This window comes from Buteo buteo, chromosome Z, assembly GCF_964188355.1.
Source record: "Buteo buteo chromosome Z, bButBut1.hap1.1, whole genome shotgun sequence".
Classification (NCBI taxonomy): Eukaryota; Metazoa; Chordata; class Aves; order Accipitriformes; family Accipitridae; genus Buteo; species Buteo buteo.
Genome location: NC_134204.1, coordinates 38,796,616 through 38,818,791, shown reverse-complemented (window position 1 = coordinate 38,818,791; position 22,176 = coordinate 38,796,616). Strand labels below are relative to the sequence as shown.

Below are 22,176 nucleotides of genomic sequence, written 5' to 3'. Positions count from 1 at the left end.
GATGCATGACATCAGTTAGTTGTCCAAAGTCCAAAGGTGTGCAGCTTTAGTCTTACATAGAATATAAACTCAAAGAATTGAAGGCTCAAGTCCTGCAGAACACTGAGATGCTGGCAGGATTGAGCAGCATGAAGGGTCTTAACTGTGAGACAGAACAAGGATGCTCTTGTCTAAGGCATTCTCTCTTCTCAGTATGTGGCACTCTGGAACTCTACCCAACACAGATCACCTTCAGCACAGTTCCATTAAACATGCACGAAGCTAAACAACAGCTAAGAATCAGTGGTATTCTCCAAAGCCAGTGTTTTCTCAGATTAGAAAGGGAGATACTATTCTGGCAGCTAGTTAAAAAGCTCTGTATTGAGGAACTGCTCACATTTCAAGGATCCGTGACCACACTGGGAACAGTGTTCTGAATTCAAACCCCACTTCACATTCACTTCAACACAGTGACAAAAATAAGCATCAGCCTATTTCAAACTCCTTATTCAATGAAACCACAAAACCACAAAGACATTATCATAGTTTGAGCAATAATATTTTCAGTTCAGCGGTGTTCAATTAGATAATCACAATTCAAAGCCACTGAGTAAGGTTCTTTTGGCATCTCTGACCAAAAACTAAAACTCTCCTAATGTATGATGGTTCTGATCTTTTAAGAGGACCTTTATTTTGATGGAAATCCAGAAACTTATCAACTCCCAGAATGCTTCTGCTTTTGCAAAGAACACTTGCAATAGAGTTCCCAGTCTAAAGCAGATGGTCCTGTAAGATGCCACTCTGATAGCTGCCAGCTCAAACATGAAAACTTAATGCAGTAATCCAACATCTAAGTGTCTGATCTACGAAGTCACAACCAAATTTTGGTTCTTTGCAGTTAAGGTGGGAATGTTTGAAAAATTGCATTGCTGCATCCAGAAATCATAAAACACCAGCATTTTGGAAACTGCAGCTCTTTAAGATGCAAAAGGGAAAGTTTTCTAAATATCAAAAAATAATTTTAAAATAGTGCCGGTGTATGTTTGTGTGTTTCATTTCTCACTTGATGCCTTTCAAACAAACATTTGACCTTCAAATGATTACATTCTCTTCTCCCACAATATAAGGCATGTTTACTTTGCAAGCTTCCCAACCAAAAATAACACATTGCCCTTGCATACTCAGTTAATTGCATAGGAGCTTGCAGGAATTCACTTTTTCCTCATTTTAAACACTGCTGGTATTAGGAGAGAGATTTTTTGTTGTTGTTGTTGTTGTTACAAAAGGACATCAGAACCAATAGAGGTTCAGTCAGGTTGTTAAAGTCTACTTCAATTTTAAATTAGGACAGAAAGAAGTTCATTAAAAGGAGCCAAGGACAGGTTTGGAAGGAGGGATTTGTTAAGAAGGGCACATGGGTGTTTTTCGTCTTAGCTAAAGTAGTGCAGCTTAGAATATACAGCTTAAAAACTTCTCCTGAATTCTGAGAAAAAGTAGAATTTGCAGTATGTCTTACCTGTCCAAAAACTGCTGACAACTAAATACTTGTTTCTGAAGGGATCTGATACAACTTCAGACTGGGTAATAACCCAAAGAAACTTAGCGAATTGATCTGAAGGAATATAATTTAACCTGGCTAAACATCACCTGGTACACAATAAATACAGAAGCTAGAGGATATTAAAACCATCACTGGGCATAGCTCTGCATTCTGGCCTGTCATTAATGGACTTCATCCTCAGTTCCTGCAACACTAAATCTCCTTAAAAAGTATTTTTTAACTCATACAAGATCAAGACTGCAGAACTTTTTTGGCTCCTTTCAGAAGGAATTTTCTATACTCATAATGGTAGTCATACAGAAACCTCCTACCGAATGAAGTACTGTGAACCAATGGAGCAGGAGGACGGGAACAGCGGGGAAGATAGGAGAGCAGTATTTTACACACAAATTTTTAAAAAGTAAATAAACAAAAAGATTATAAAAGCAGTAATAACCTTGACATGAAGTCTTTCTGGAAGAATAGGTGATTGTGATAAACATCTTGTGATGAACTTTCTCTGCTAGTCATGAATCCCCAAAGAAAAGCCTTATGATTCCAGAGTCACTGTTCAGCTGGACAAAGCTGTCCTGAAAATACAATACACCTGAGGAAACTAGCAAGATAAGAGAACTTTACTTTATGACACTGATACACCAATTACTATCTGCAGAAAAAGAATCCATGCTAATCAGAAAATGTATGTTCACAGATCTAAACACACTAGTGTCATACTTTGGTAAAAGTTCTTAAGTTTGTTTTCATCTTTATAGTTTGTTGGGTTTTTTTTTTTCATACTGGGTTTGTTCAAATTGACGTATCATTGTCATCTTGAGATATCAATGACCATATAATTTACAAGTTCTCAGTGCTTCTGGTATGGTACATTCTGTTTTACATTTGTGTTTTCTTGTTATTTTTTAAATTTCTTTTAAAACAGCAAGCTTACTGCTGGACAAAGCACTGACTGTAAACATATTTGCTAGAGGGGAAAAACTAAAAGGTAAGTTTTACTGAGGTAAAGGAGAAGAAAAGCACTCTTGCTTCAGGTGACCTACTGCCTTGGAGGGTGGGAAATCATGGGGAAAAATAGGAAACAACAACATTTAAATCAAATTTCATTTCTGATCTGGGGGTGAGCAAGTCAGAAAAGCACATTATTTTAAGCAATATTTCCTCTGAGACAAATATCCACTCATACCAAACCTCAGCAAGATTCACGCACCAAGTCTATCACAGAATCCTTGATTCAGAGAATAACTTAGGTTAGAAGGGAGCTCCGGAGGTCACCTAGCCCAACCTACCCCACAAAGGAGGGCCAACTGGATTAGGCTACACAGGGTCTATTTCACTTGCTTTGTAAGAAAAAATGGTGGCTTTAACAGTTGTAAAGTAATAGGTGCAAAAATTGCTTGCAACATTTCTTAGCTCTTTATGGTTGTTTGGGTTCACCCTTCGATATCTGCAGGTATCAACCTCTTCCAATGAAAGCACGTTACAAGATCTCTCTCCTTTTGAGTGGATCATGGACCACAACGCTTGCATCACAACATCTCTCAAGCTTTTTGGCTGTGGTTGGCATAACTGATTGTTCCCTGTGATCACAATGCTGCAGCCATCATCTTACAGCCTATGTGTTTTCTATCCTAAAACAATGCATCAAATGAGAAAAGGCTTTTTCTTCTTGATTTTTTGAAGTCAAGACATATTTATACTGCTTAAAACTTCTGGCACTCTGAAAAAATGACAAGCAGAACTGGGGTCTTCAAATAACTTGGAAAACACAGCTGTGAATGGGTCTTATTTAACAGCTTTCTAAACTCCTCTATCACCTCTTAGCAACCTTAACATCTCTTCCTAGAGTATGGACAACAGAAAAAAGGGATATCCCAGTACAATTGCAATTCTTATTAAAACAATCCAGTAGGTTCAGCAGAAATAAAAAACAGACTCCTCAGTCTGTCAGTGTCCCCAGATGATCCTCAGGTAGCTACTCTTCAATTATTTGTCTTCCTTTCTAGCTTTCTGGCAAAATCTTAACTGAATCAGTATATCCAGACAGTAAACATGTCAGTAAACAAGTCAACATATGATATTCATCACTTATTGCAGAGCAGCTCCACATCTTTCATGATGATTGCCTGAAATTCAGCATCTCTAAACTACAATTAGGATAAAACCTATCAGAGTCTTTCCAGAACAAGTAATTGCAGCAAAACCCACCAGACACATCCTCTAGTGCAATGTAGTACACTTAACAGCCAGCTACAGAAATACTTGCAACTAAACTAAACAGCATACCATTGCTTTGTGTAAGTGCTACACACTGTGACTGATCAATAAACCCCTACAATGGAAGAAGGCTCAAATGGACCAAAGGTGATGTGCCCATGAAGCTCAGAGAATAATGCAGGGTGGGACTGACCACATCTGTTGCAAAGAAACTGACTCAACACAAAAAGGACTTTTGTTTTAGATATACAGCTATAAACAGTTCAGTGGATCAACTGATGGTGTAAATGTTTCTCCCCAGTTCATTAAAAGAATGTGAATATGTCCCCAGAGTCAGTCAGATCAGCATATGGGGGACTGAATACGTGGCTCAGCCCAACGTAAAGCATAAAAACTGGACAGTCAACAAAGGAATTTTGAAGACAGCAACGGGCTTGAGCTGGATTCAACCCACACATTCCTTCCAGCTGGGGATGCTCAGCATTGTGACAGTGAGCATATTATAGAGACCGGTAATAGGAATCACATTGGTATTGTGATTGAACTGTATATTGTAATTGTTCTATTTTGCTAAGTGCAACTTACATTTGTATTGTGATTTTGGTATAATTTGTATCACTCTGCTGAAGCAGAAATCCTGTGTAACAACTATCTTCACATAAGTAAATTTGATATTACACATTACATCCTCCATGCACAGAATATCTAAAATAAGCTGGTCACAGAGTATCGGACTCTGACACACATTGTGATAACAGAAAATGACCCTGGCTGCCCTGTGACATTTGTGGACAAATATGATCTAGGAATAAATTAGAGTAAACAAAACCATCTTTTCATAACATATTTTGCCCAATACCCCAAAACCAGCTGACTTGACAACATGATGGTGCCACAGAGGCAGAATCTCTACTATTAATCCTGAGGATTAACAGCCAAATCACTCAATGCCATTTCCACAGTAAAAAGTTTGGCCATGGTCTACAGAGTATACCCACATTCAAATGCAAAATGCTTACAATGAAATTTCAGCTACAAAAGGGGAATTCTTTTTCTGGAATACACAAGTAGTTTTCCAGTTTCTGCTAACAGATTATATGTACTTGGAGTGCAAGTTTCCTTAATTTATTTTGTGTCTGCAATAAATCCAACACAAAGTTGAAGACCAAACAGGAGAAGCAACATGCAATTTAAAAGCCACTGTTAGTGTTTTAAATTACAAAGTTTAAGACAACATTTATAAAAATTATAAGTCATATTGTGTGCTCTGAAGAAAATAAAATTTTCCTAAGCTTAGAAAAAGTAGTAACTTCACCTAAAATACACTGATGAATCTAGTCTTTCTGAAGCTACTCAGTGTCCCTGAAGCTATCTCTATATACCATTTCTTACAAAAAGCGCAAGAGTACTAGCTGTCTTACTAGCAAAACCAGAAAACAAGGTTAGAATTCTGTTCCAGCCTTGAGAAAAAAAGCAAATGAAGAGTCAGAATACATAAAATAGCAAAGCTTGGGAAAGGAAAAATAGGGAGAGGAAGAGAAGAAAACAACATTGTAACACCAGCTAGACTACACTAGTATGCCACACATCCTAATCAAGTGACAGAAAGTGAAGTTGCCACCGTAGTGAATGTTTCCAAGATGAAAAGAAGTTGGGTGCAGAGGCAGCTGCAGAGGGAGGACCTGTTTGTGACTAGATGACCTTTAAAGGTCCCTTCCAACCCAAGCTATTCTATGATTCTATGATATAACATAATGCATTCATAAACGGAAAAACTAAGTTTACATTGCCACAGTATCTTTGACATTTCCAGCTTTCAAAACCCAGAAATTACACCAGTGATGAAGATGCACTGAAATGGATTTTGGTAGCTGACTTGAAAGTGAAGCCAGTAACATGATTTTCATTCAGTGAGGGCATAAATCACACAGTTTAGCTGGGAAAAAACAGAAGCAGCAGCACTTCTAGGAGCAGTAGAAGTTAATCAGCAAATGGCAATTACTCTGATGGTGGGTGTTCACCAGACCAGTCAGACTGAATGCAGGCCAATAAGGTTCCTCATCAACTTATTTTACTCACTCATTCAGCATGTGGAAAACCCCTTACCTATACAGAGTTCATCCTGGGACCCTGGCAGCAACCTTCAACAGCAGATCTGCACAGGTAAGGAATTGCACCTACACTATTGGCTGAAGAGTTCAAATGGAAATTGTGATATTAACTATGTACAAGGCCAAGGATACAAAGTAAGGCAAAAAGAGAATGAGGAGTAAACCAGACCTGAGAAAGTGAAACTGGCAGAAAATTAAGCCCCAAAAGAAGGTAATGATCCTCTGATAACATCTCAACACAAACCCATGATTTTAAGACTACAGTTTTTAAGTGTACACTGTTTAAACAACAACCAGCTCTGTAATTCCTACTAGATGTTACACTTAGTCAACATAATTTGATCTCACAGAACTTTTTAGTTCACTGTACTACTCTGCCATGCTGGTTTCTTTACCAATAAAAGAAAGAATTGTGGTCTGAGGAAATAAACAGCAAGAAACCACTTCCACAAAAATCTCAGAAAGGGGTTTTAAATACTATGCTTAGCATTTTCATTCTTGAATGTTTCTTGGCTTGTGTACAGTACATGATACATGAAATCAATTAGATGCCAAGATAGGTGGCCTCATAGGAGGTACATTGGCTTCTGTTGAAATCACTGGAAAAAACCCAAAACATTTGCCCAGAAACAGGAAATGTGGCTGGGCAAGAACTGTGTGTATTTTACATTTTTGACATGCGGGTCACTGTGCACTGTTCATTAAGGGCCTTTTGTTATACCTACCAAGAAAAAAAAAAGGGGGGGGGGGGCAGGGGCCAGCCCTGCTTCTAAGTCACAAAAGCTAAGCTAATACTCTTAACGTTATTCATGTAGTACATCCTTTGGGTAAAGCCATTACCTTTACACAAAACAATTATTGCAGTCAACAAAATGGAAAACTATTCTTCCACTATATTTGACAAAAAATATCAACATTACACATTTTATTCTATCATTATTTTTGCAAAGGAGCCTTTTTGAAACTCTCAGAACTCAGCTTTGACAAAGCCCCATGGTGTATAAGGTTACATCACCAACTATGTCAACACTATACATATGAAAACATAATCTGTTATACTGAAGTTAACAGAAACAGTTAATAGAAAATTAGGTGCTCACAGAACAGCTCAAAGAGATTAAAACCCTTTCCCATTGTTATCTATTGAGACAGCGACAAGAGAGATAAAGCACCAAAACAAAACCTTCTGACCAACTGCTGTGAATATGCCCTTTAAGGTCTCTGCACTCCAAGCTGGCATCTAAATACTAAATAAGGGACAGACTGCATTACTTAATCCAAATGGTTACCCAGTTCATCAAACCACAAGAGAACTCTCTCTAAAAGTTTCAGTATACCTGGGTGACAGATCTGGTCTCCCAGAAGTTTACACTGGTATGAAACTGGGGAAACAAAGCAAGCTGAGGAGGGCCTCTAAGAATTAGGACAGATAAAATCAATACCTGTCCATAAAGTGATTCTTTCCTTCCTTCCATCCTGAGTACCTGGAGTTGTCTCAGCCTTCTACTTCTCAACAGTAGTACAGTACGTCTATTCTCAAATGAGTTTTTTATAGTACGAAGTGACATTTGTCACAGGCCCAGCTCCTGCTTCTTTGCAGAAAACAAAGTCTAAATATAATCCAGCCTGGGAAAACACTGCTTAAATACTGAGGCCAGCATTCAAAGAATCTATGTGACCTGAAGAAGAGCCAAACTCCGTACCAAAAGCAAACACAGTAATTACCCTGAATAACTTGGTTCTTAACAGCCATCGTCTGAAGCTTTTTAATGATATTGATTACTAATGTGTATGGACTGCTAACCATTTCCTATATTGTTCTTGAACTGCTGACATGACTGCAAACATATCATGTCGCAATGCCTTGATTTTGTTGGATTGGCCTCATTGCAGTAAACACTGCACTAAAAACAAAGAATTAGATAAACTTAAAATTGATGTTTGGCAGAGAATGGGTAATCAAATATTCATGCAGGCTATCATCAGTCCACAAACTCAGATGGCCTGCATAGTCCACAGTTTGACTATAGTGTGATTCACAGCATGTCTGTGCCTGCATCACCATGTCTGGGATGTCACTGTGGAAACAAATAGCCTTTGCTCCTAACTCAGGGGTATCATAGGATCACAGGACAATTTGGGTTGGAAGGGATCTCAGGATAATTCTAGTCCAACCTCCTGCTAAAAGCAGGGTCACTATGAGATCAGACCAAGTTGCTCAGGGTTGTATCCAAAAGGAACATGAAAATTCCAAGGATGGAGACAGCACAACCTCTCCGGGCAGCATGTTCCAAAGCTTACTTGTCCTATTCATCAGTAAGTAATTGATGCATTAGAGTAAAACAGAAGGCTTCCCATTACAAGTGATTTCACTCCCTATTGGGTTCACTATGTGAATGAGACCAAGCAGGGCAGGCCAGTAAGTAGGTATCAAAAAAGAGGTTATTTACCTACTTTTCAGCCAATCAGAATTATGTGCCAAACAGCCGTTCTTTCCAAATCTCAGGGAAAAATCCATGAAAAGATGTCTTTGAAACAAACTGTAAAGCTGACCTAAAATTCCAATCCATGCACTGAAGGGCTGACCTGCTGTAGTAGAATTTCACAGTACAATTTCCCAGGAACAATTCAGTGACATTGGAAGAGAGGCATTAAACTTGTCAGGAAAAAAAATAATGCTGCAACAATCCAACGTACTCTTAAAAAAAAACCAACAAGTCCACGATCCACAAGCAAAATGCAAAACGCAAAACACAAAACACAGGGACAAGCCAGTTTAATCTTACCTCAGCCTCACATAGTGCGTGAAGACCCTGTAACACTATGGCAGCCGGTGAAGCTTGATCAGGTTTTGTGCATTCATTTAATACCTGGCAAATTGCAGCCAACATGTCTGCTCCGTGCTGATATGGCCTAACAGAAAAAAACATGAAGATACAAGGCAATATTCATGCATACATACAAGTTCTATTCTATCTACAAAAATTCATTAAGTATTGGTCTTGTTTAAGTGACAACTAAAACAGACTAAAACTGGGAGGAAAAAAAATATACAAGGGAAGATATGACAGAGAGCTCTAAAGGCTGAGTAACATGGAGATTTAAATTAGCAGGCACCAAGTTCCAAATAAAAGATCACTACATGGTTAAGCTATGGAAGTTTTTGTCCAAGGACATTGTGTATGCTAAAAGACTACATCTTTCCAGAAGTGACTGAGAAGGAAAATCCAGGTGTGCTACTAAAGATACTATTCTTTGCTTCTTCGTTGCAGTCTTCTATAAGTACTCGCTACTGTGTATTGGTGGAGATGCCAGCAGCAAGACTTCTGCCCTGCTTACATCAGGTAAGAACATTTTTCCAAATTTTTTGCTGCTACAGTGTCATTTTTCTCTCCTTCAAGGACTGCATGGACTGCTTGTTTGCTTTCCAGACTTTTAGTATCCATTCAGTTTTATTGGGCGGTGGGGGGGGAGGTGTCAACTGCTGATTCAGCAGTTCCTCACACTGTAAGAACTTGGGGTAAATGGCATCTGGCTAGGCAATCCATATGCATGGAACATTCAGGCTTCCTCTATTTGCTCTCACTTTCTTCCAATAATTTCTAAATGCACTAAGAATGTGCATACACCTGAACTCTAACTATACCACTTACCTGGCAAAAAGAGTATTAAAGGCTACATTGAGATTTATCTCTTGCTTTTCAAGTTTTTTTTCTTTTTTTTTGATTTCTTGAAAAATGCTGTTTGTCAAAATTAAAGAAGGTTGAAGAGATAAAGGAAAGGGTATTTTCTTTAAGAATTTTTTTTTTAGCTGATGATTGAAAGATACATGAATCTTCCCAGCTGTTAGTAACTGACCTTCAAGAAGAAAAGTGAAAAGTGGAATGCAAAAGATAGGTGACAGAGAAAAGATGGTTTTATGCACATAAAACCAGGAAGTAATTGATAATGTGTTTAAAAATAATCTTTTCAGGACCTGTAAATTATTATCAGGTACAGATATTCATGGCTTGTTAGAGCTGGAAACAATCAATATATCATCCAGTTAGACTTGTAAAACTGTGTTCTGTGGTCAGTACTGTATCTGAATAAAGATCAGTAATTTGCATGTGAAAAAATATAGTTTTCAGAAAAGCACCCAATCTTTCTTTGAATAGATCAAAAGATAGACAGATCATTAGGTGCTTGTTCTTATGTTTCATCACTCTCGTTTTATAATTTGGAAGTGGTATGCTTTAAGTTTCTACTCTGGATCAGTATAGGATACATGTTTTATTTCACGATAAAGACATTTTAATTTTAACTTTATTTATATGTGCTTTCTATTAGCTATAGTATAAACCCCAAAACTTACTAGCTGCTGAGATTAGCAATGCCTGAATCAGTATCTCATACAACCAGAAAAATATTACCCACAATTAATATAACAGAGTAGGTAAAAATAATCATGCAGCTTTTCTGGAAAAAAAAAAATAAAAAATTGCTTTCTCTTACAAATACATAAGATGGATAACACTTGCGCTTACCTCTGCCTACATATATCTCTTATACAAGCAGCTTTAGCAATAATTTTTTCCCATTGAGTATCTTTGTCAACAGACAAAGAGGGCATATCAGACATTGCCAAGAACTTCTGCAATTCTGGGTAAATTCGATCCTAGAAAAGATTTAATTTAAAAATTATCATCATACCTTCAAAAGTTAGTGACAGGATTTTCAATTGCTAGCACTTCTACATGACTTCTAAATACCACTTTTATTGCATACCATATTTTGCTTTTCTTCATTATTGGTATCTAATGCTGCATTGAGATCTAACTGGCTTTTGCATACCATATCTCTGTTGCTACTTCATAAACAGGGAAGTGAATTATTGCCATATAATTGAGGTCTTGTTCTTACTGCACATTATGAAAAGCAGAAAGCTATCCTTCAAACAATTTTTTTTTTCATAATTCCAGTCTGAGACCTGATGAAATGAAAAGCAGGTTTCATGAAAGACATAGTATTGAAATTTTTCACTAAAACAGAATCAATATAGCCACCACTTCCACCATTTACTTTATACTGCTGCTAATGAAACACTATAAGCATATAAGCAATGTTCCAAAATTAATTTCCTTCCTTGGTTAGATGTCACGAAAGTTTTTCAACTACACTTATCTTAGTGACACTACCAGAATTTTCTAACCTGTCTTTCCCATAAGGATGTCATCAGCCGCAAAGTGATTGCTCTAAGCTTTGGTGTGCTCCCCAGTATGTGTATGGCACGTAGAATCTGAGCTACACAAACCTGAAAGAAATTTTTTAATCAAATGTCACTGTTACTTTTTATGTCCAAGAACAAAGACTAACCTACAAATCATTATTTTACAAGCAAGGACGAGGAGGTAACTATCCAACTGCAATGTCAGAAAGAAACTGGAAGTCATTTTCTGAAAAACTTTAGTGCATAACGAGTCCAAGAGCAGCATCTTATGATACATACATAATGATGATACGGTGCAGACAATAAAGCATAATGTACGTTTCACTCTTCAAAACAAATGTCATATCCCATCCAAAATATTAGAAAGTTATGCTGAAGCTTACAAATCAGTTAAGCAAGCTATGCATTGCTTAGTCCAAATATTTTTTTCATAAATAAATGACCTCTTATTGATATAGCTTTTTGCTTTACTAATAATTTTTCATTCTCACCTTGTGTACACCCAACGTAGGCAACGTATACAATATATCCCTGTAAAGTGCAGGCTCCAAAGGTCTTCCCAATTTAAATATCAGAACTGGGATCAGATTTGGGACCTAAAATAAAACAAAAACAGGAAATAAACTTGGAACTAGGTTGCCAACACAGTATATTACAGAAGACAGTGAACTTGTCAGAACATATTAGAAACTCCTACCTTTTTGCATTATTTTTTCTGCTAACAGTAAAGAGAAAGGAAAATTCTGAAGTCTGTAATTTCATAGGACTTAGAATTTATTTCTTTTTTAGTTACCATCTAAAAAGCACCTTGTTATGCATGTTCAGCTGTAACCAATAAATTTATTTTTACCTGAAATTCCACTACAGGAACACTGAAAGGAACACGTAATAGAAAATGGTATTGGAAACATGTATCAAATCAATGAAAAAACTGTTCCAATTCAGTTCTGTCATTACAGACGAATTCTGATGATGCTACTATCATATCCCACAAACTTGTCATATAATACAATATAATTTACTGCATTCTTTAATATATGGTTCAAAACTTCCAGAAAGCTGCCCCTGAAGTGACAATGAAGGAAAGCAGACTTATTTACCTCCATTCCCCTTTTATTTAGATCAGATTTTCAGTATTTTCATTCCTGCAGGTTCTTCAGTTTTTTTCTGGTGCACATTCATATCACTATGTTGTTAAATTAAATCTAATCATGATGGCCTTGCTTTTTTTCCCACCTGATTTTATGGATAGTTAAAAGTAATTACACAGCACTGGTTTACATTCTGCCTTTATACAGGAGTAATGATTTTCACTTAGCCCCATGGGTTAGTCCTCCATAGATAAAACTTGTGTTAAAAGATAATGTCATTCCCAAGAACAGAAAACCTAATTAGGAAATTTTATATTTAGCAGTAGCAAGTGGACACAATTATTTTTGAGTCTTCGGGCTTTCAGAAAATTATTTTCCTTACACAGTAAACAGGGTATAGAGTTCTCCATTTCACTTTTCACAGTTTACTTCTGGAGTGAGTCACCCTTGCAAGAGTTTTTTTCCTCTTTAACCTCAAATTACTGTAACTTTAGAAAACTCATTAAGTAAGTCTAATATTGGAGGCTTAAAGCAGGAGAACAAATGTGTATTAAATCCCATACATGCTGGGCTGAGCTAAAAGACTGAGCTACTCTCAAACCCAATGTTTACAAGATTGGATCCAATCTTTAATCCAATCTATAATTCAGCAGTCTTACAGCTCTGAAAATTTGTCCTGGTAAAGCTGAACCTTTATATATGTGGGTGGTTTATACATACAGTGGTTTAAAAAACAGTTAATGGGAAATTCTGCTACAACATTCTCTCAATATGCATTTTTACATGACCAGGTATCTTCAGATGATAAAATTTTTCACTGTACAAGGTCTGCCTCAGTTCACAGAAACTACAGAGCAAGAATAATGAATAAAAATCCAAGAGCTCTGGGATCTCGCATACTTCCCTCCGTAATTACTGGTTCCAAATTACAGACCAAAAAAAAAAGAAAGTACTGTTTGTTCTACAAGGCATCACTATCTTTACAGTTGAGCAATCCAAATTCATGCTTCCACAAACTTAAAAACTTGTTCTGGAATCTATATTTAATACCCAAGGAATTAAGTATAATACATTATTTTTTCTGGTTTTCTAAATACTATTTGACATTTTTAAATAGAATAAATCCCTTTATAAACCAAAATTTCCCCACATTTTTTACTAATTGACTAGTCTCCCTCCCTCTCTCTATTTTCCAAGGTTGTTGTCTACCATCTGTAGAAGCAGTCATCACCCCAGCACCTGCCTAGACATAGGACTGGCTTTACTGTAAATCTTTCAAAGCAAAATCAACAAAAGTGGCTAAGAATTTAAGGTAGTATTCATTTGAGCAGACTTTCACACCCAGAAGCACTTTCAATACAAGTTTAACAGTGCCTTGCTTTCCCACCTCTTTATTCCAAAAATGAAAGCATCTTCTTAGCTAGCACTCTCTTCCCTTTCTTTCAGACCTTTGGACTGAAGGTAAGTTCAGCAGTTTTCCAGCTTTTGCTGTGTACTGGTTTTGGCTGGGTTAGAGTTAATTTTCTTCACAGTAGCCTGTATGGGGCTATGTTTTTGATCTGTGACCAAAAGAGTGTTGATAATACAGGTATGTTTTAGCTATTGCTGAGCAGCATTCACACAGAGTCAAGGCCTTTTCTGCTTCTCACCCCATCCAGCAAGGAGGCTGGGGGGGCACAAGAGGCTGGGAGGGGACACAGCTGGGACAGCTGACCCCAACTGACCAGAGGGATATTCCAGTCCATATGACGTCATGCTCAGCAGATAAAGCTGGGGGAAGAAGGGAGGACATTCAGAGTTACAGCATCTGTCTTCCCAAGCAACCATTACATGTGATGGAGCCCTGCTTTCCTGAATAAGTGGCTGAACACCTGCCTGTCCATGGAATGTGGTGAATGAATCCGTTGTTTTGCTTTGCTTACACACACAGCTTTTGCTTTCCCTATTGAACTGCCTTTATCTCAGCCCATGAATTTTTTCACTTTTACCCTTCTGATTCTCTCCCCCATCTCACCAAGGAGGAGTGAGTGAGCAGTTGCGAGGGGCTCAGCTGCCCACTGGGGTTAAACCACAATATGTACAAATTAAAGTCTTTTAAATTATCTTTTACATAAAAACTTTATGGCAGATGAGCAAAATAGAAATAAGGTATCAGAGATACAGATGAGGCAGGATCTGTCAAGCTAAAACTTCATGAAGCACAAATATTTCAAAGAGAACATTCAATCCTGCTATTATACACACATAATGACTAGTTTTGTAAATAAGAACTATAGGAGCAAGACTTCTTCCATTAGATGAATTAAGAATTTTTTATACACAGAAAATGTAAATTGCAAATGGGTTAATTAAACATCCTGCCTTACACATATCACAAGACTGTTAGATTTACGCAAATGGAAGACTAGAAATCTGTTTAGATGCTTTTATAGGAATCTAGGATGCAACTGTAGGTTTCAAAAGCCAATGTGTAATAAAATACATCAATCAATTTTCAGGATTTCAGGGATAATTAAGTAGAGGTTATTTATTTATTTAACTGTGCATATCTTATAGCACAGATCAGCATACAAGGTGGCAGTGAGAATAGCTCATTTGAATATGCAAACCTCTAAGTGACAAATTTAGCTTTTCATCTCAAGCATTCCTCTGGCTTTGTTTTTTTGCAGGGTTTTTTGGTTTTGCTTCTTCATTCCCAAAAGCTGAATCTATAATAAACACTACTATTACCTTAAAGCTAAGGGCAAAACAGATAGACCACAAGAGAGTCACCCACCAAGGTTTGGTTTTATACTCCCCCGTGCCTTGCCTCAGTGTGAACATTCCCAACAAGCATTCTTAACCCACGCTCTCCCAGGCCAACCTAACAACCTTATCTCAGCAGACCTAAGCAGCCCAGACAGCTGTAGCCAGAGATAATTTTAATATATTTCTAAATTACCATTAACTGTATAAAGTCACACCAACTTTGCAACAATTCAAGGTAGGTTATGAGATGGATACCACTCCTCCTGTTTAAGTGGCCATAAACCTGACTTTCATCAGCACAGTGGTGGTTCTTTGCAAGTTGCTCTGAAATTATCAATCTGCTTTTCTCTCAAAAAAAATTTAACTCATCCAGAATAAACAGTCCTGTAGAAGGAAGACTGAAGTCTTCCTTCTAAAGAAGTAAGATACTTCTGAGAGTAACATACTCCTCGAGAAGCAATGTACCTCACGGTTCTTAGATTCTCTCAGATTTTCTCTGTATGACAAGTAAGAACCTTTTAAACCCAAACTCCTTTCAGGACCCCCTATCACATGGGTCCACAACATGGAAGTCAAAGGAGTGAGTCCACATACAACCCACTTCACAGCATCACCTTGGAACAGAGCTTTAATGTAACTTGGGAAAGGGAGCTCCTCAGTAAGTGTCTGCACTACCTTTTCTTCTGTGTTCAAAATAAGTTGTTTTTTTTTTTCTCCTCCCCACCTGGCTCTATTCTCATCACAGCTCAATTGCTATTTCAAATACGCATTGCAATTGGGATCTTTCTCCCCCACCCAACTCTCAGAGGGCTTCCTTGAATTTATCCCATCAGATGCCTTAATCAGCACATTCCTCCTAGCTTAAATGTCTTTGAAATGCTTGGTCACACTTTCAAGACCATCATCACAATATTTTATAAATCCTGCATCATAAGGAGTATTCCTTGTTATCATGATATTCTTTAAAGCACAAAAGCAGGTGGGGAAGCAAGCCATTCCAAACTCATCAGCACACAGCAGACTTTGATTAACATCAATTGTGGTCCCAGTCAAAATTCAGTAATAAGATGTCTGCGTTGACATTGAAAAACAGAAAAAAGAAACCTTCACTCAAAACATGAGATTTAATTTGCTGCCCTACCTTTTCTTCCCACTCCCCAATTGTTACAATTTGTTTACACTAACATATGCAGTTGTATTCCCCACTTCACCCATGCCAAAGGGACAACAGCACTGCCTAAGTGTGATGGTCTGACAAATTATAGTCAACGTCTCAAACATTTGTTAAAGAACTTTGGTGGAGAAGACGGCCTCTGTAGAAGTGCTGGAGTTGTGAAAACAGGAAAATGTGGCTGGAGGAGAAGGGCCCACAGAGGATGGGACCGCGCTTCTCCAAAGCTGCAATTCCTTATCTTAAGCGACCGTGAGAAGCAGCACAGCGTAAGCACCTGGAGGAGGGGGCCCCACAGAGGATGGGACTGTGCTTCTATCTTAAGCAGTCATGGCTGCAGGGAGAGAGAGGCAACTCCCCAATGATACCCCAAGCCCACCGAGCCATTCCAGAGAACCCCCGGCACATGAACTACGCATATCAAGACCACCGACTAACAACCCTGAGCTATAAACAAATGGAGGAAGAGTTCTCAGTGCATGCCCTCTGGAACTGGATCTTTGGGCTGGACCCAGGACTGGTGAAATCCTTTTCTTCTCTCTCTTTCTTTTTTTTCTCTCTCTCTCTTTTGCACAGTCCCTACACCTCATCCTTTTAAACACAAACCATTGACCAAGTCTGGGACTAGGAGTGGATCCAGGCTGCCCCTTGGCTCCTCTTTGAGAAGGAGTCCAGAAAGCAAGGGGGTGTGCTCTGAACCTTGTGACTCAATGGCAGGATTCTCCCAACACAGTTTCATGTTCTTTTTCCGCTTCTTTTTCTACACCTCCCTTCTCTTTTCAAACAACAGCTTAATGACATGATGCAAGGTTCATATTGATAAGTTCACTTGTACTTGGGCAAGGTTAGCTTGGTTGAATAAATGTTGATTGTTGTTTGAACTCCCCTGGTGTCACCTTAATTCTGACAAAGGAAATCCAAAAACCTGAGTCGCTCCAAACTTGGGATGCAACATTAAGAGAAAATTATGTTCATCAGTACATAGGAAGAAAACTAAAATTAACTTCCTGATTAAATTAAATAGAACCCAAAAGAAGACTTTAGTACCAAAGGCTCAACATCCTCAAAGCAAGGACCAGTTTTGGTTAAATCAAGCCTTAGGAAAAGGGAAGCTTGTGCAGAAACCAAGCAATACAGGAAGGAAAAAAAAAATCCCCTTGAAGCTAGGAGACTTGATAGATGCAAGCAGTTTTATTTCTGGGCACCTGTTGTACCTTGAGTGTTAAGAAAAAAATAAATCACCTGATTTACTGTTACCTAAATCCTTGAATGATACAAGGTAAATTGCAGGGCAATGAGCAAGCAATGCACATTCCATACCTTCAGGGGACAGTCATTAACACTAACACGGCAACTTGCATCACTATTTTAAGTCCCAAAATTATCAGGGAGGTCACGTGTGCTTCTCTAATGTAAGTTTTCCATACAACTGTTAACACAATGTGTGAACAGGGAAGAAATGTCTTCTAACAAACTATCCAGAAAGTTTTGTATGCAGCAGCATGGCTGGAAGACTCTCAACTCTGAGGTTAAGAAGGTTTTATTAATTCTTTAAACCATACCCATCCCTGATAAATGTGTCATTGGTTTACCGTGTGCTGGACAAAAAGGCTATCTAAAACATCAATAGAGATGTCAGATATGTCATTACAATGATCAAACTCCTTACCTAAGTTCCTTCCTTTCAATCTCTCCTCATAGTGTCTCTTACTTTTGCCAGAGGCATGGTCTTATGCGACTCCTTTTGGTCTTAAGCTAGCTCTCTATTGAATAGGCTACTACTTCCTGCATTTTTCTCAGTTGTAGCTACACTGGACTACAGATATGGGAATCAGACTGAATGACACTCAAAATAAATTATAATAATAAATGATATTCATAATCCTTAGTTATAAAAGCATTCAAATTCTTTAAAGTATTCTGCTCAGGCCTAGCCTTCATCAGCTATGATGAGAAGTTCATTCTGAGTCCTGCATCCATGTTAATTTTCTAGTTATGAAGTTTATTCTACACTAAACAGGTATTAAATGGAAGTTCTACAATGACTTTTACACTAACATCTAGTGAACAGATGCTAAGTTTGATTTACAAAATTCTGAGGAAAATTCTAAGCACGTGCTACTATAAGGCCAGTTACATATTTCCTTAAAGGTATTGTCCTTTAAAGTGCACTTGTTTTGAACTGTATATTCAAATTATAAGATTAGGAAAAAACCCAAAATGTTCTAGTACAGCAAAGCTGCTCCTCTCTCCATCTCCCTCATGGAATAGATAATCAATGCTGGGACTAATTTCAATATTAAATTTATGCTAAATCTTCATCAAGGGCTTAACAGCTCCAAAGAGCTGTTAAAACACTTCATTAGCTCCCAGTAGGTAGGAAGCAGCTCCGGAGAAGGAGAGGCATGCTGCCTGGCAACACTGCCTTCTGCATCTCCCATGCTCCTGGAGGATGCCGTGGTTAGGTCAAGTAAGGTCATCAGCAACCTGAAGAAAGGTTTCAAGATTATGTTTTTTGTTTTTAAAATTAATTTGCATCTCAAAAATGAGGCTAAGTTATGTCAATGACTCTCCTTTTTAAAGTAAGATTAAGCATGGGAGACAAAATGCATTTGTTTATTTAATAAATAGGTCTGAGAACCATTCTCACTCTGCAATTTGGTGGTCTGATTTCTTTTTTCTAAGCTACAGGACAGTTATTCTTCTTCAAAAGCACAAGCTAAGGGAGGATAGCAGGGGAGGACGATAATCCTCTTCTGTTCCTTCACACTTCCTTACATTTTACTAAAGAGAAATTGTCCTCATGCAGCCCTTGTGTCAGAACAAAGAATAAAAGACAGCCAGAAAAAAGCAAGCCAAGTAAAGTCATCTCCAAAAGGAAAAACCCATTTCAAAAAAAAAATAATCCAAATACATATTAGCATATGCTGTCCCCATTTTAAACTCTAAATTTAGTATATCATTTTACGTTATTCCCACCACACTTTCTCTGCTTCCATGCCTATCCTGGAGAGTTTCTTCTGAGTCAATTGTAACACTAAGAGATCACTCCAGGCCACCCCCCAAAGCCAACCAAAAGGCAGGAAATAAATGTCACTGCAAAGTTACAGGTTTTTACTTCTGGGAAATGTCAGGCTGAACTTTGGAAGAGAGGTAGCATCAGTCTAGTTCTCCAGTAGGCAACGCAGTGAAATGAGCAGGTTTTTGAAAGTGTTCAGTACTCTGGCATTTCTTGTTCCAGTAAGCAAGACAAAAGTACTGAAAAATTCACACAAATGAAGGAACCAGTTTTCCAGATAAGTGCACAAATGAAGATATGTTTCTGCCTATAAAAGCTATAAAATAAACTGCTGTCAAAAATCAGAAGCACTTTTTTAAAGAACATAAGCCAGGTTTTCAAAAGTTTCATGTATTCCAGCAGGATCCTAAACAACAGGTTAGATTCTTCAACCATGAAGAATCTGTCCACAAGATCTGACTATAATATGATTGTTTCCCTGCAGCTACTCTCCAAAGTTCACATAATCAGACATAGAACAATACCATCAGGTACCACCTGAGCAAGCCAAATCTAGTTCAACATATCCTTAAACATGTTTTCTACCCAAATAAAAATGTATTTTACTTTTTTTTTTAAATGCACTCTCAGCCCCCAAAGAATGCAAAATAATGCATCTTCAGATGGACTTCCCAGAAGGGTGTCATCTACCACTAAAATATTTCATTCCAGCAGTTGAAAGACCATAAAAGAATGGATGTCCTCTAGAGCCTCATAATCCTCTAATAATGGTAATGGATCTTGTGCTACTATTCACCAGTGACCTCTCAGTCAGATGATTTAATTTCTTCCCCTTGCAGCACAGCTGGTTTCACACAGTGTAATAACAAGTTTTTGCACAACAGGAAAATTCATCTGATTAGAAGGACTGTGTTAAGCCTTTCACAAACAGCATGTGTCAGTGCAGCCTCTGCAGTGATTTGATTTAAGACAGCCTAAAAGCCCATGTACTACTCTTCATTCCTCAGCCTTTTAAAAAGATGTCTGGATTTTCTTCCATAGTGTTTCAGATTATTACTCCAAAATGCCTCAGCTAAAAAACATATCTAATATAATCACCAACCTTGCACCATAAAAAGGCTTTCACTCAGTGGGGAAGGAGAAGGTACCTACACAGAAGTCCTCTGTAGGCTATCTTCATGAAAAGGGCAAGAAAAAAACAAAAATAAAGTATAATGACAACAATGTCTGTAAACCAGTTCTGGTAATTATTTTTAAACCTAGCAAGATTTTTTAAATGCTCCATTAATTTACTGCAGAGACAACAGACTCCTTATAAAAACAATATTCAGTGTGGAAATGGGAGATGCTGTTTGTGAACCCCCCTTATGATGTCATAATAAACATGAAAGCAATGAGGATAGCATTCTCGATGCACATTCTCTCTTTCTGACCCTGTTTTGTTTTGAAACACAATTCTTCCACTCAGATCTTGCTTTTCAATTCAATATCCACAGCTACAACCACTAATTATCTGAACCACAAAGTAAACAGAATTTCACTAGCAGCACAATTACTTATTATCTTGATCCCTTAAAAAAAAAAAGAAAGAAAAAAAAGCACCACACAATTCTTTTTATGCTATGACCCTCACCATGACATCTCAGCACTTCCATATATTCTGCTGTAATACAGGTAGTCCACAGTTTGGCTGCAAAGCTGATACTTTTTCATTTTGCCCTGTGGACATTCTATTAACCTTTTGCAAGGCTAAGTGCTAAGGTCTGGTAGCACAAGCTTGCTTTGATTTGAACATGAATCAAAGACATGGAATTTGGAATGTACCTGTATTTACTTGTTTAGACCTTCTCTCCATTACAAACACCTGGGTTTAAACTGAGTGTTCAAGTGCTGCTAACACCAAAGGAACAGATTCAAGTTAATATAAGTGACTGTTTAAAAATAAGCTTGGGATTAACAGCCATTTTTTATTCTCTTCTTTCTAAAACCAACCTCTGATTTTCTTACTCTCTTCTTTAGAACAGCCTTCTAATACTATGCTGCACACCACCTTCCACTGCATCCTTCAGAAAGTGCACTATGGAGCTGAAGATTCAAAATGTTTAACAAGTTTGTTGCGATGAGCCTTCCACTTTCTCAACTTAAAGGACATTCCGATCACTGTTATACCACTTACTTTCCCGATCTGTTATAAAGCACCATTTATTTCACAGAATCATAGAATGGTTTGGGTTGGAAGGGACCTTATAGATCATGTAGTTCCAACACTCCTGCCATGGGCAGGGACACCGTCCACTCGACCAGGTTGCTCAAAGCCCCATCCAACCTGGCCTTGAACACTTCCAGGAATGGGGCATCCACAACTTCTCCGGGCAACCTGTTCCAGTGCCTCACCACCCTCACAGTAGAGAATTTCTTCCTTACATCTAATCTAAATCTACCCTCTTTCAGTTTAAAGCCATTACCCCTCATCTTATCATCACACTCCCTGATGAAAGAGTCCCTCCCCATCTTCCCTGTAGGCCCCCTTTAGGTACTGGCAGGCTGCTATAAGGTCTCCCCGGAACCTTCTCTTCTCCAGGCTGAACAACCCCAACTCTCTCAGCCTGTCCTCGTAGGGGATGTGCACCAGACCCCTGATCATCTTTGTGGCCCTCCTCTGTGGAACTGAATAGAACACAGTACAAATAAAGCAATTCCCAAAGTATAACTTTGCCATCATTAATTGGTTATTTCCCCCATCCATGAGCTTCAATACTTTCTTCCCCTGCACTAACTACTTTAACTGCAAGAGAAAGACCAGACAAGTCCTAGGTAATTCCTCCTGCCTCATAGAGAGCATTGCACCTATGAGAAATAATGTGATAATCTTTCAGGGCAGTGCTGTGTCACACTGTAATAATCTCTGTGGACCCAGTAAGCAGACTCAGAACTAAAATAACTTGCCAGAGTCAAGGCTTCCACTTCTTTCAAACAGTTAAGTAACAATTTACTGAATGAACTCTACACCATGCTCATTCCAAAAATACTAAAGCATGCTATTGTACCTAGTGATCAGCAGCAATACCACCACCAT

General features: G+C 38.1%; 1 protein-coding gene across 6 annotated transcripts in view; it reads right to left on the bottom strand.

Moving 5' to 3' along the window:
* Nucleotides 1-22,176, bottom strand: part of FOCAD (focadhesin) — a 134,655-nt gene that overhangs the window by 72,099 nt on the left and 40,380 nt on the right. For 5 of the 6 annotated variants that reach the window (XM_075021756.1, XM_075021755.1, XM_075021760.1 and 2 more), the window contains exons 14-17: nt 11,563-11,667; nt 11,054-11,155; nt 10,389-10,519; nt 8,649-8,775 (exon numbers count right to left, since the gene is read on the bottom strand). In XM_075021756.1, the coding sequence (XP_074877857.1) occupies nt 8,649-8,775; nt 10,389-10,519; nt 11,054-11,155; nt 11,563-11,667 (465 nt within the window). The remainder of the gene's footprint in view (nt 1-8,648; nt 8,776-10,388; nt 10,520-11,053; nt 11,156-11,562; nt 11,668-22,176) is intronic. The other variant, XM_075021757.1, reaches the window with a different exon arrangement.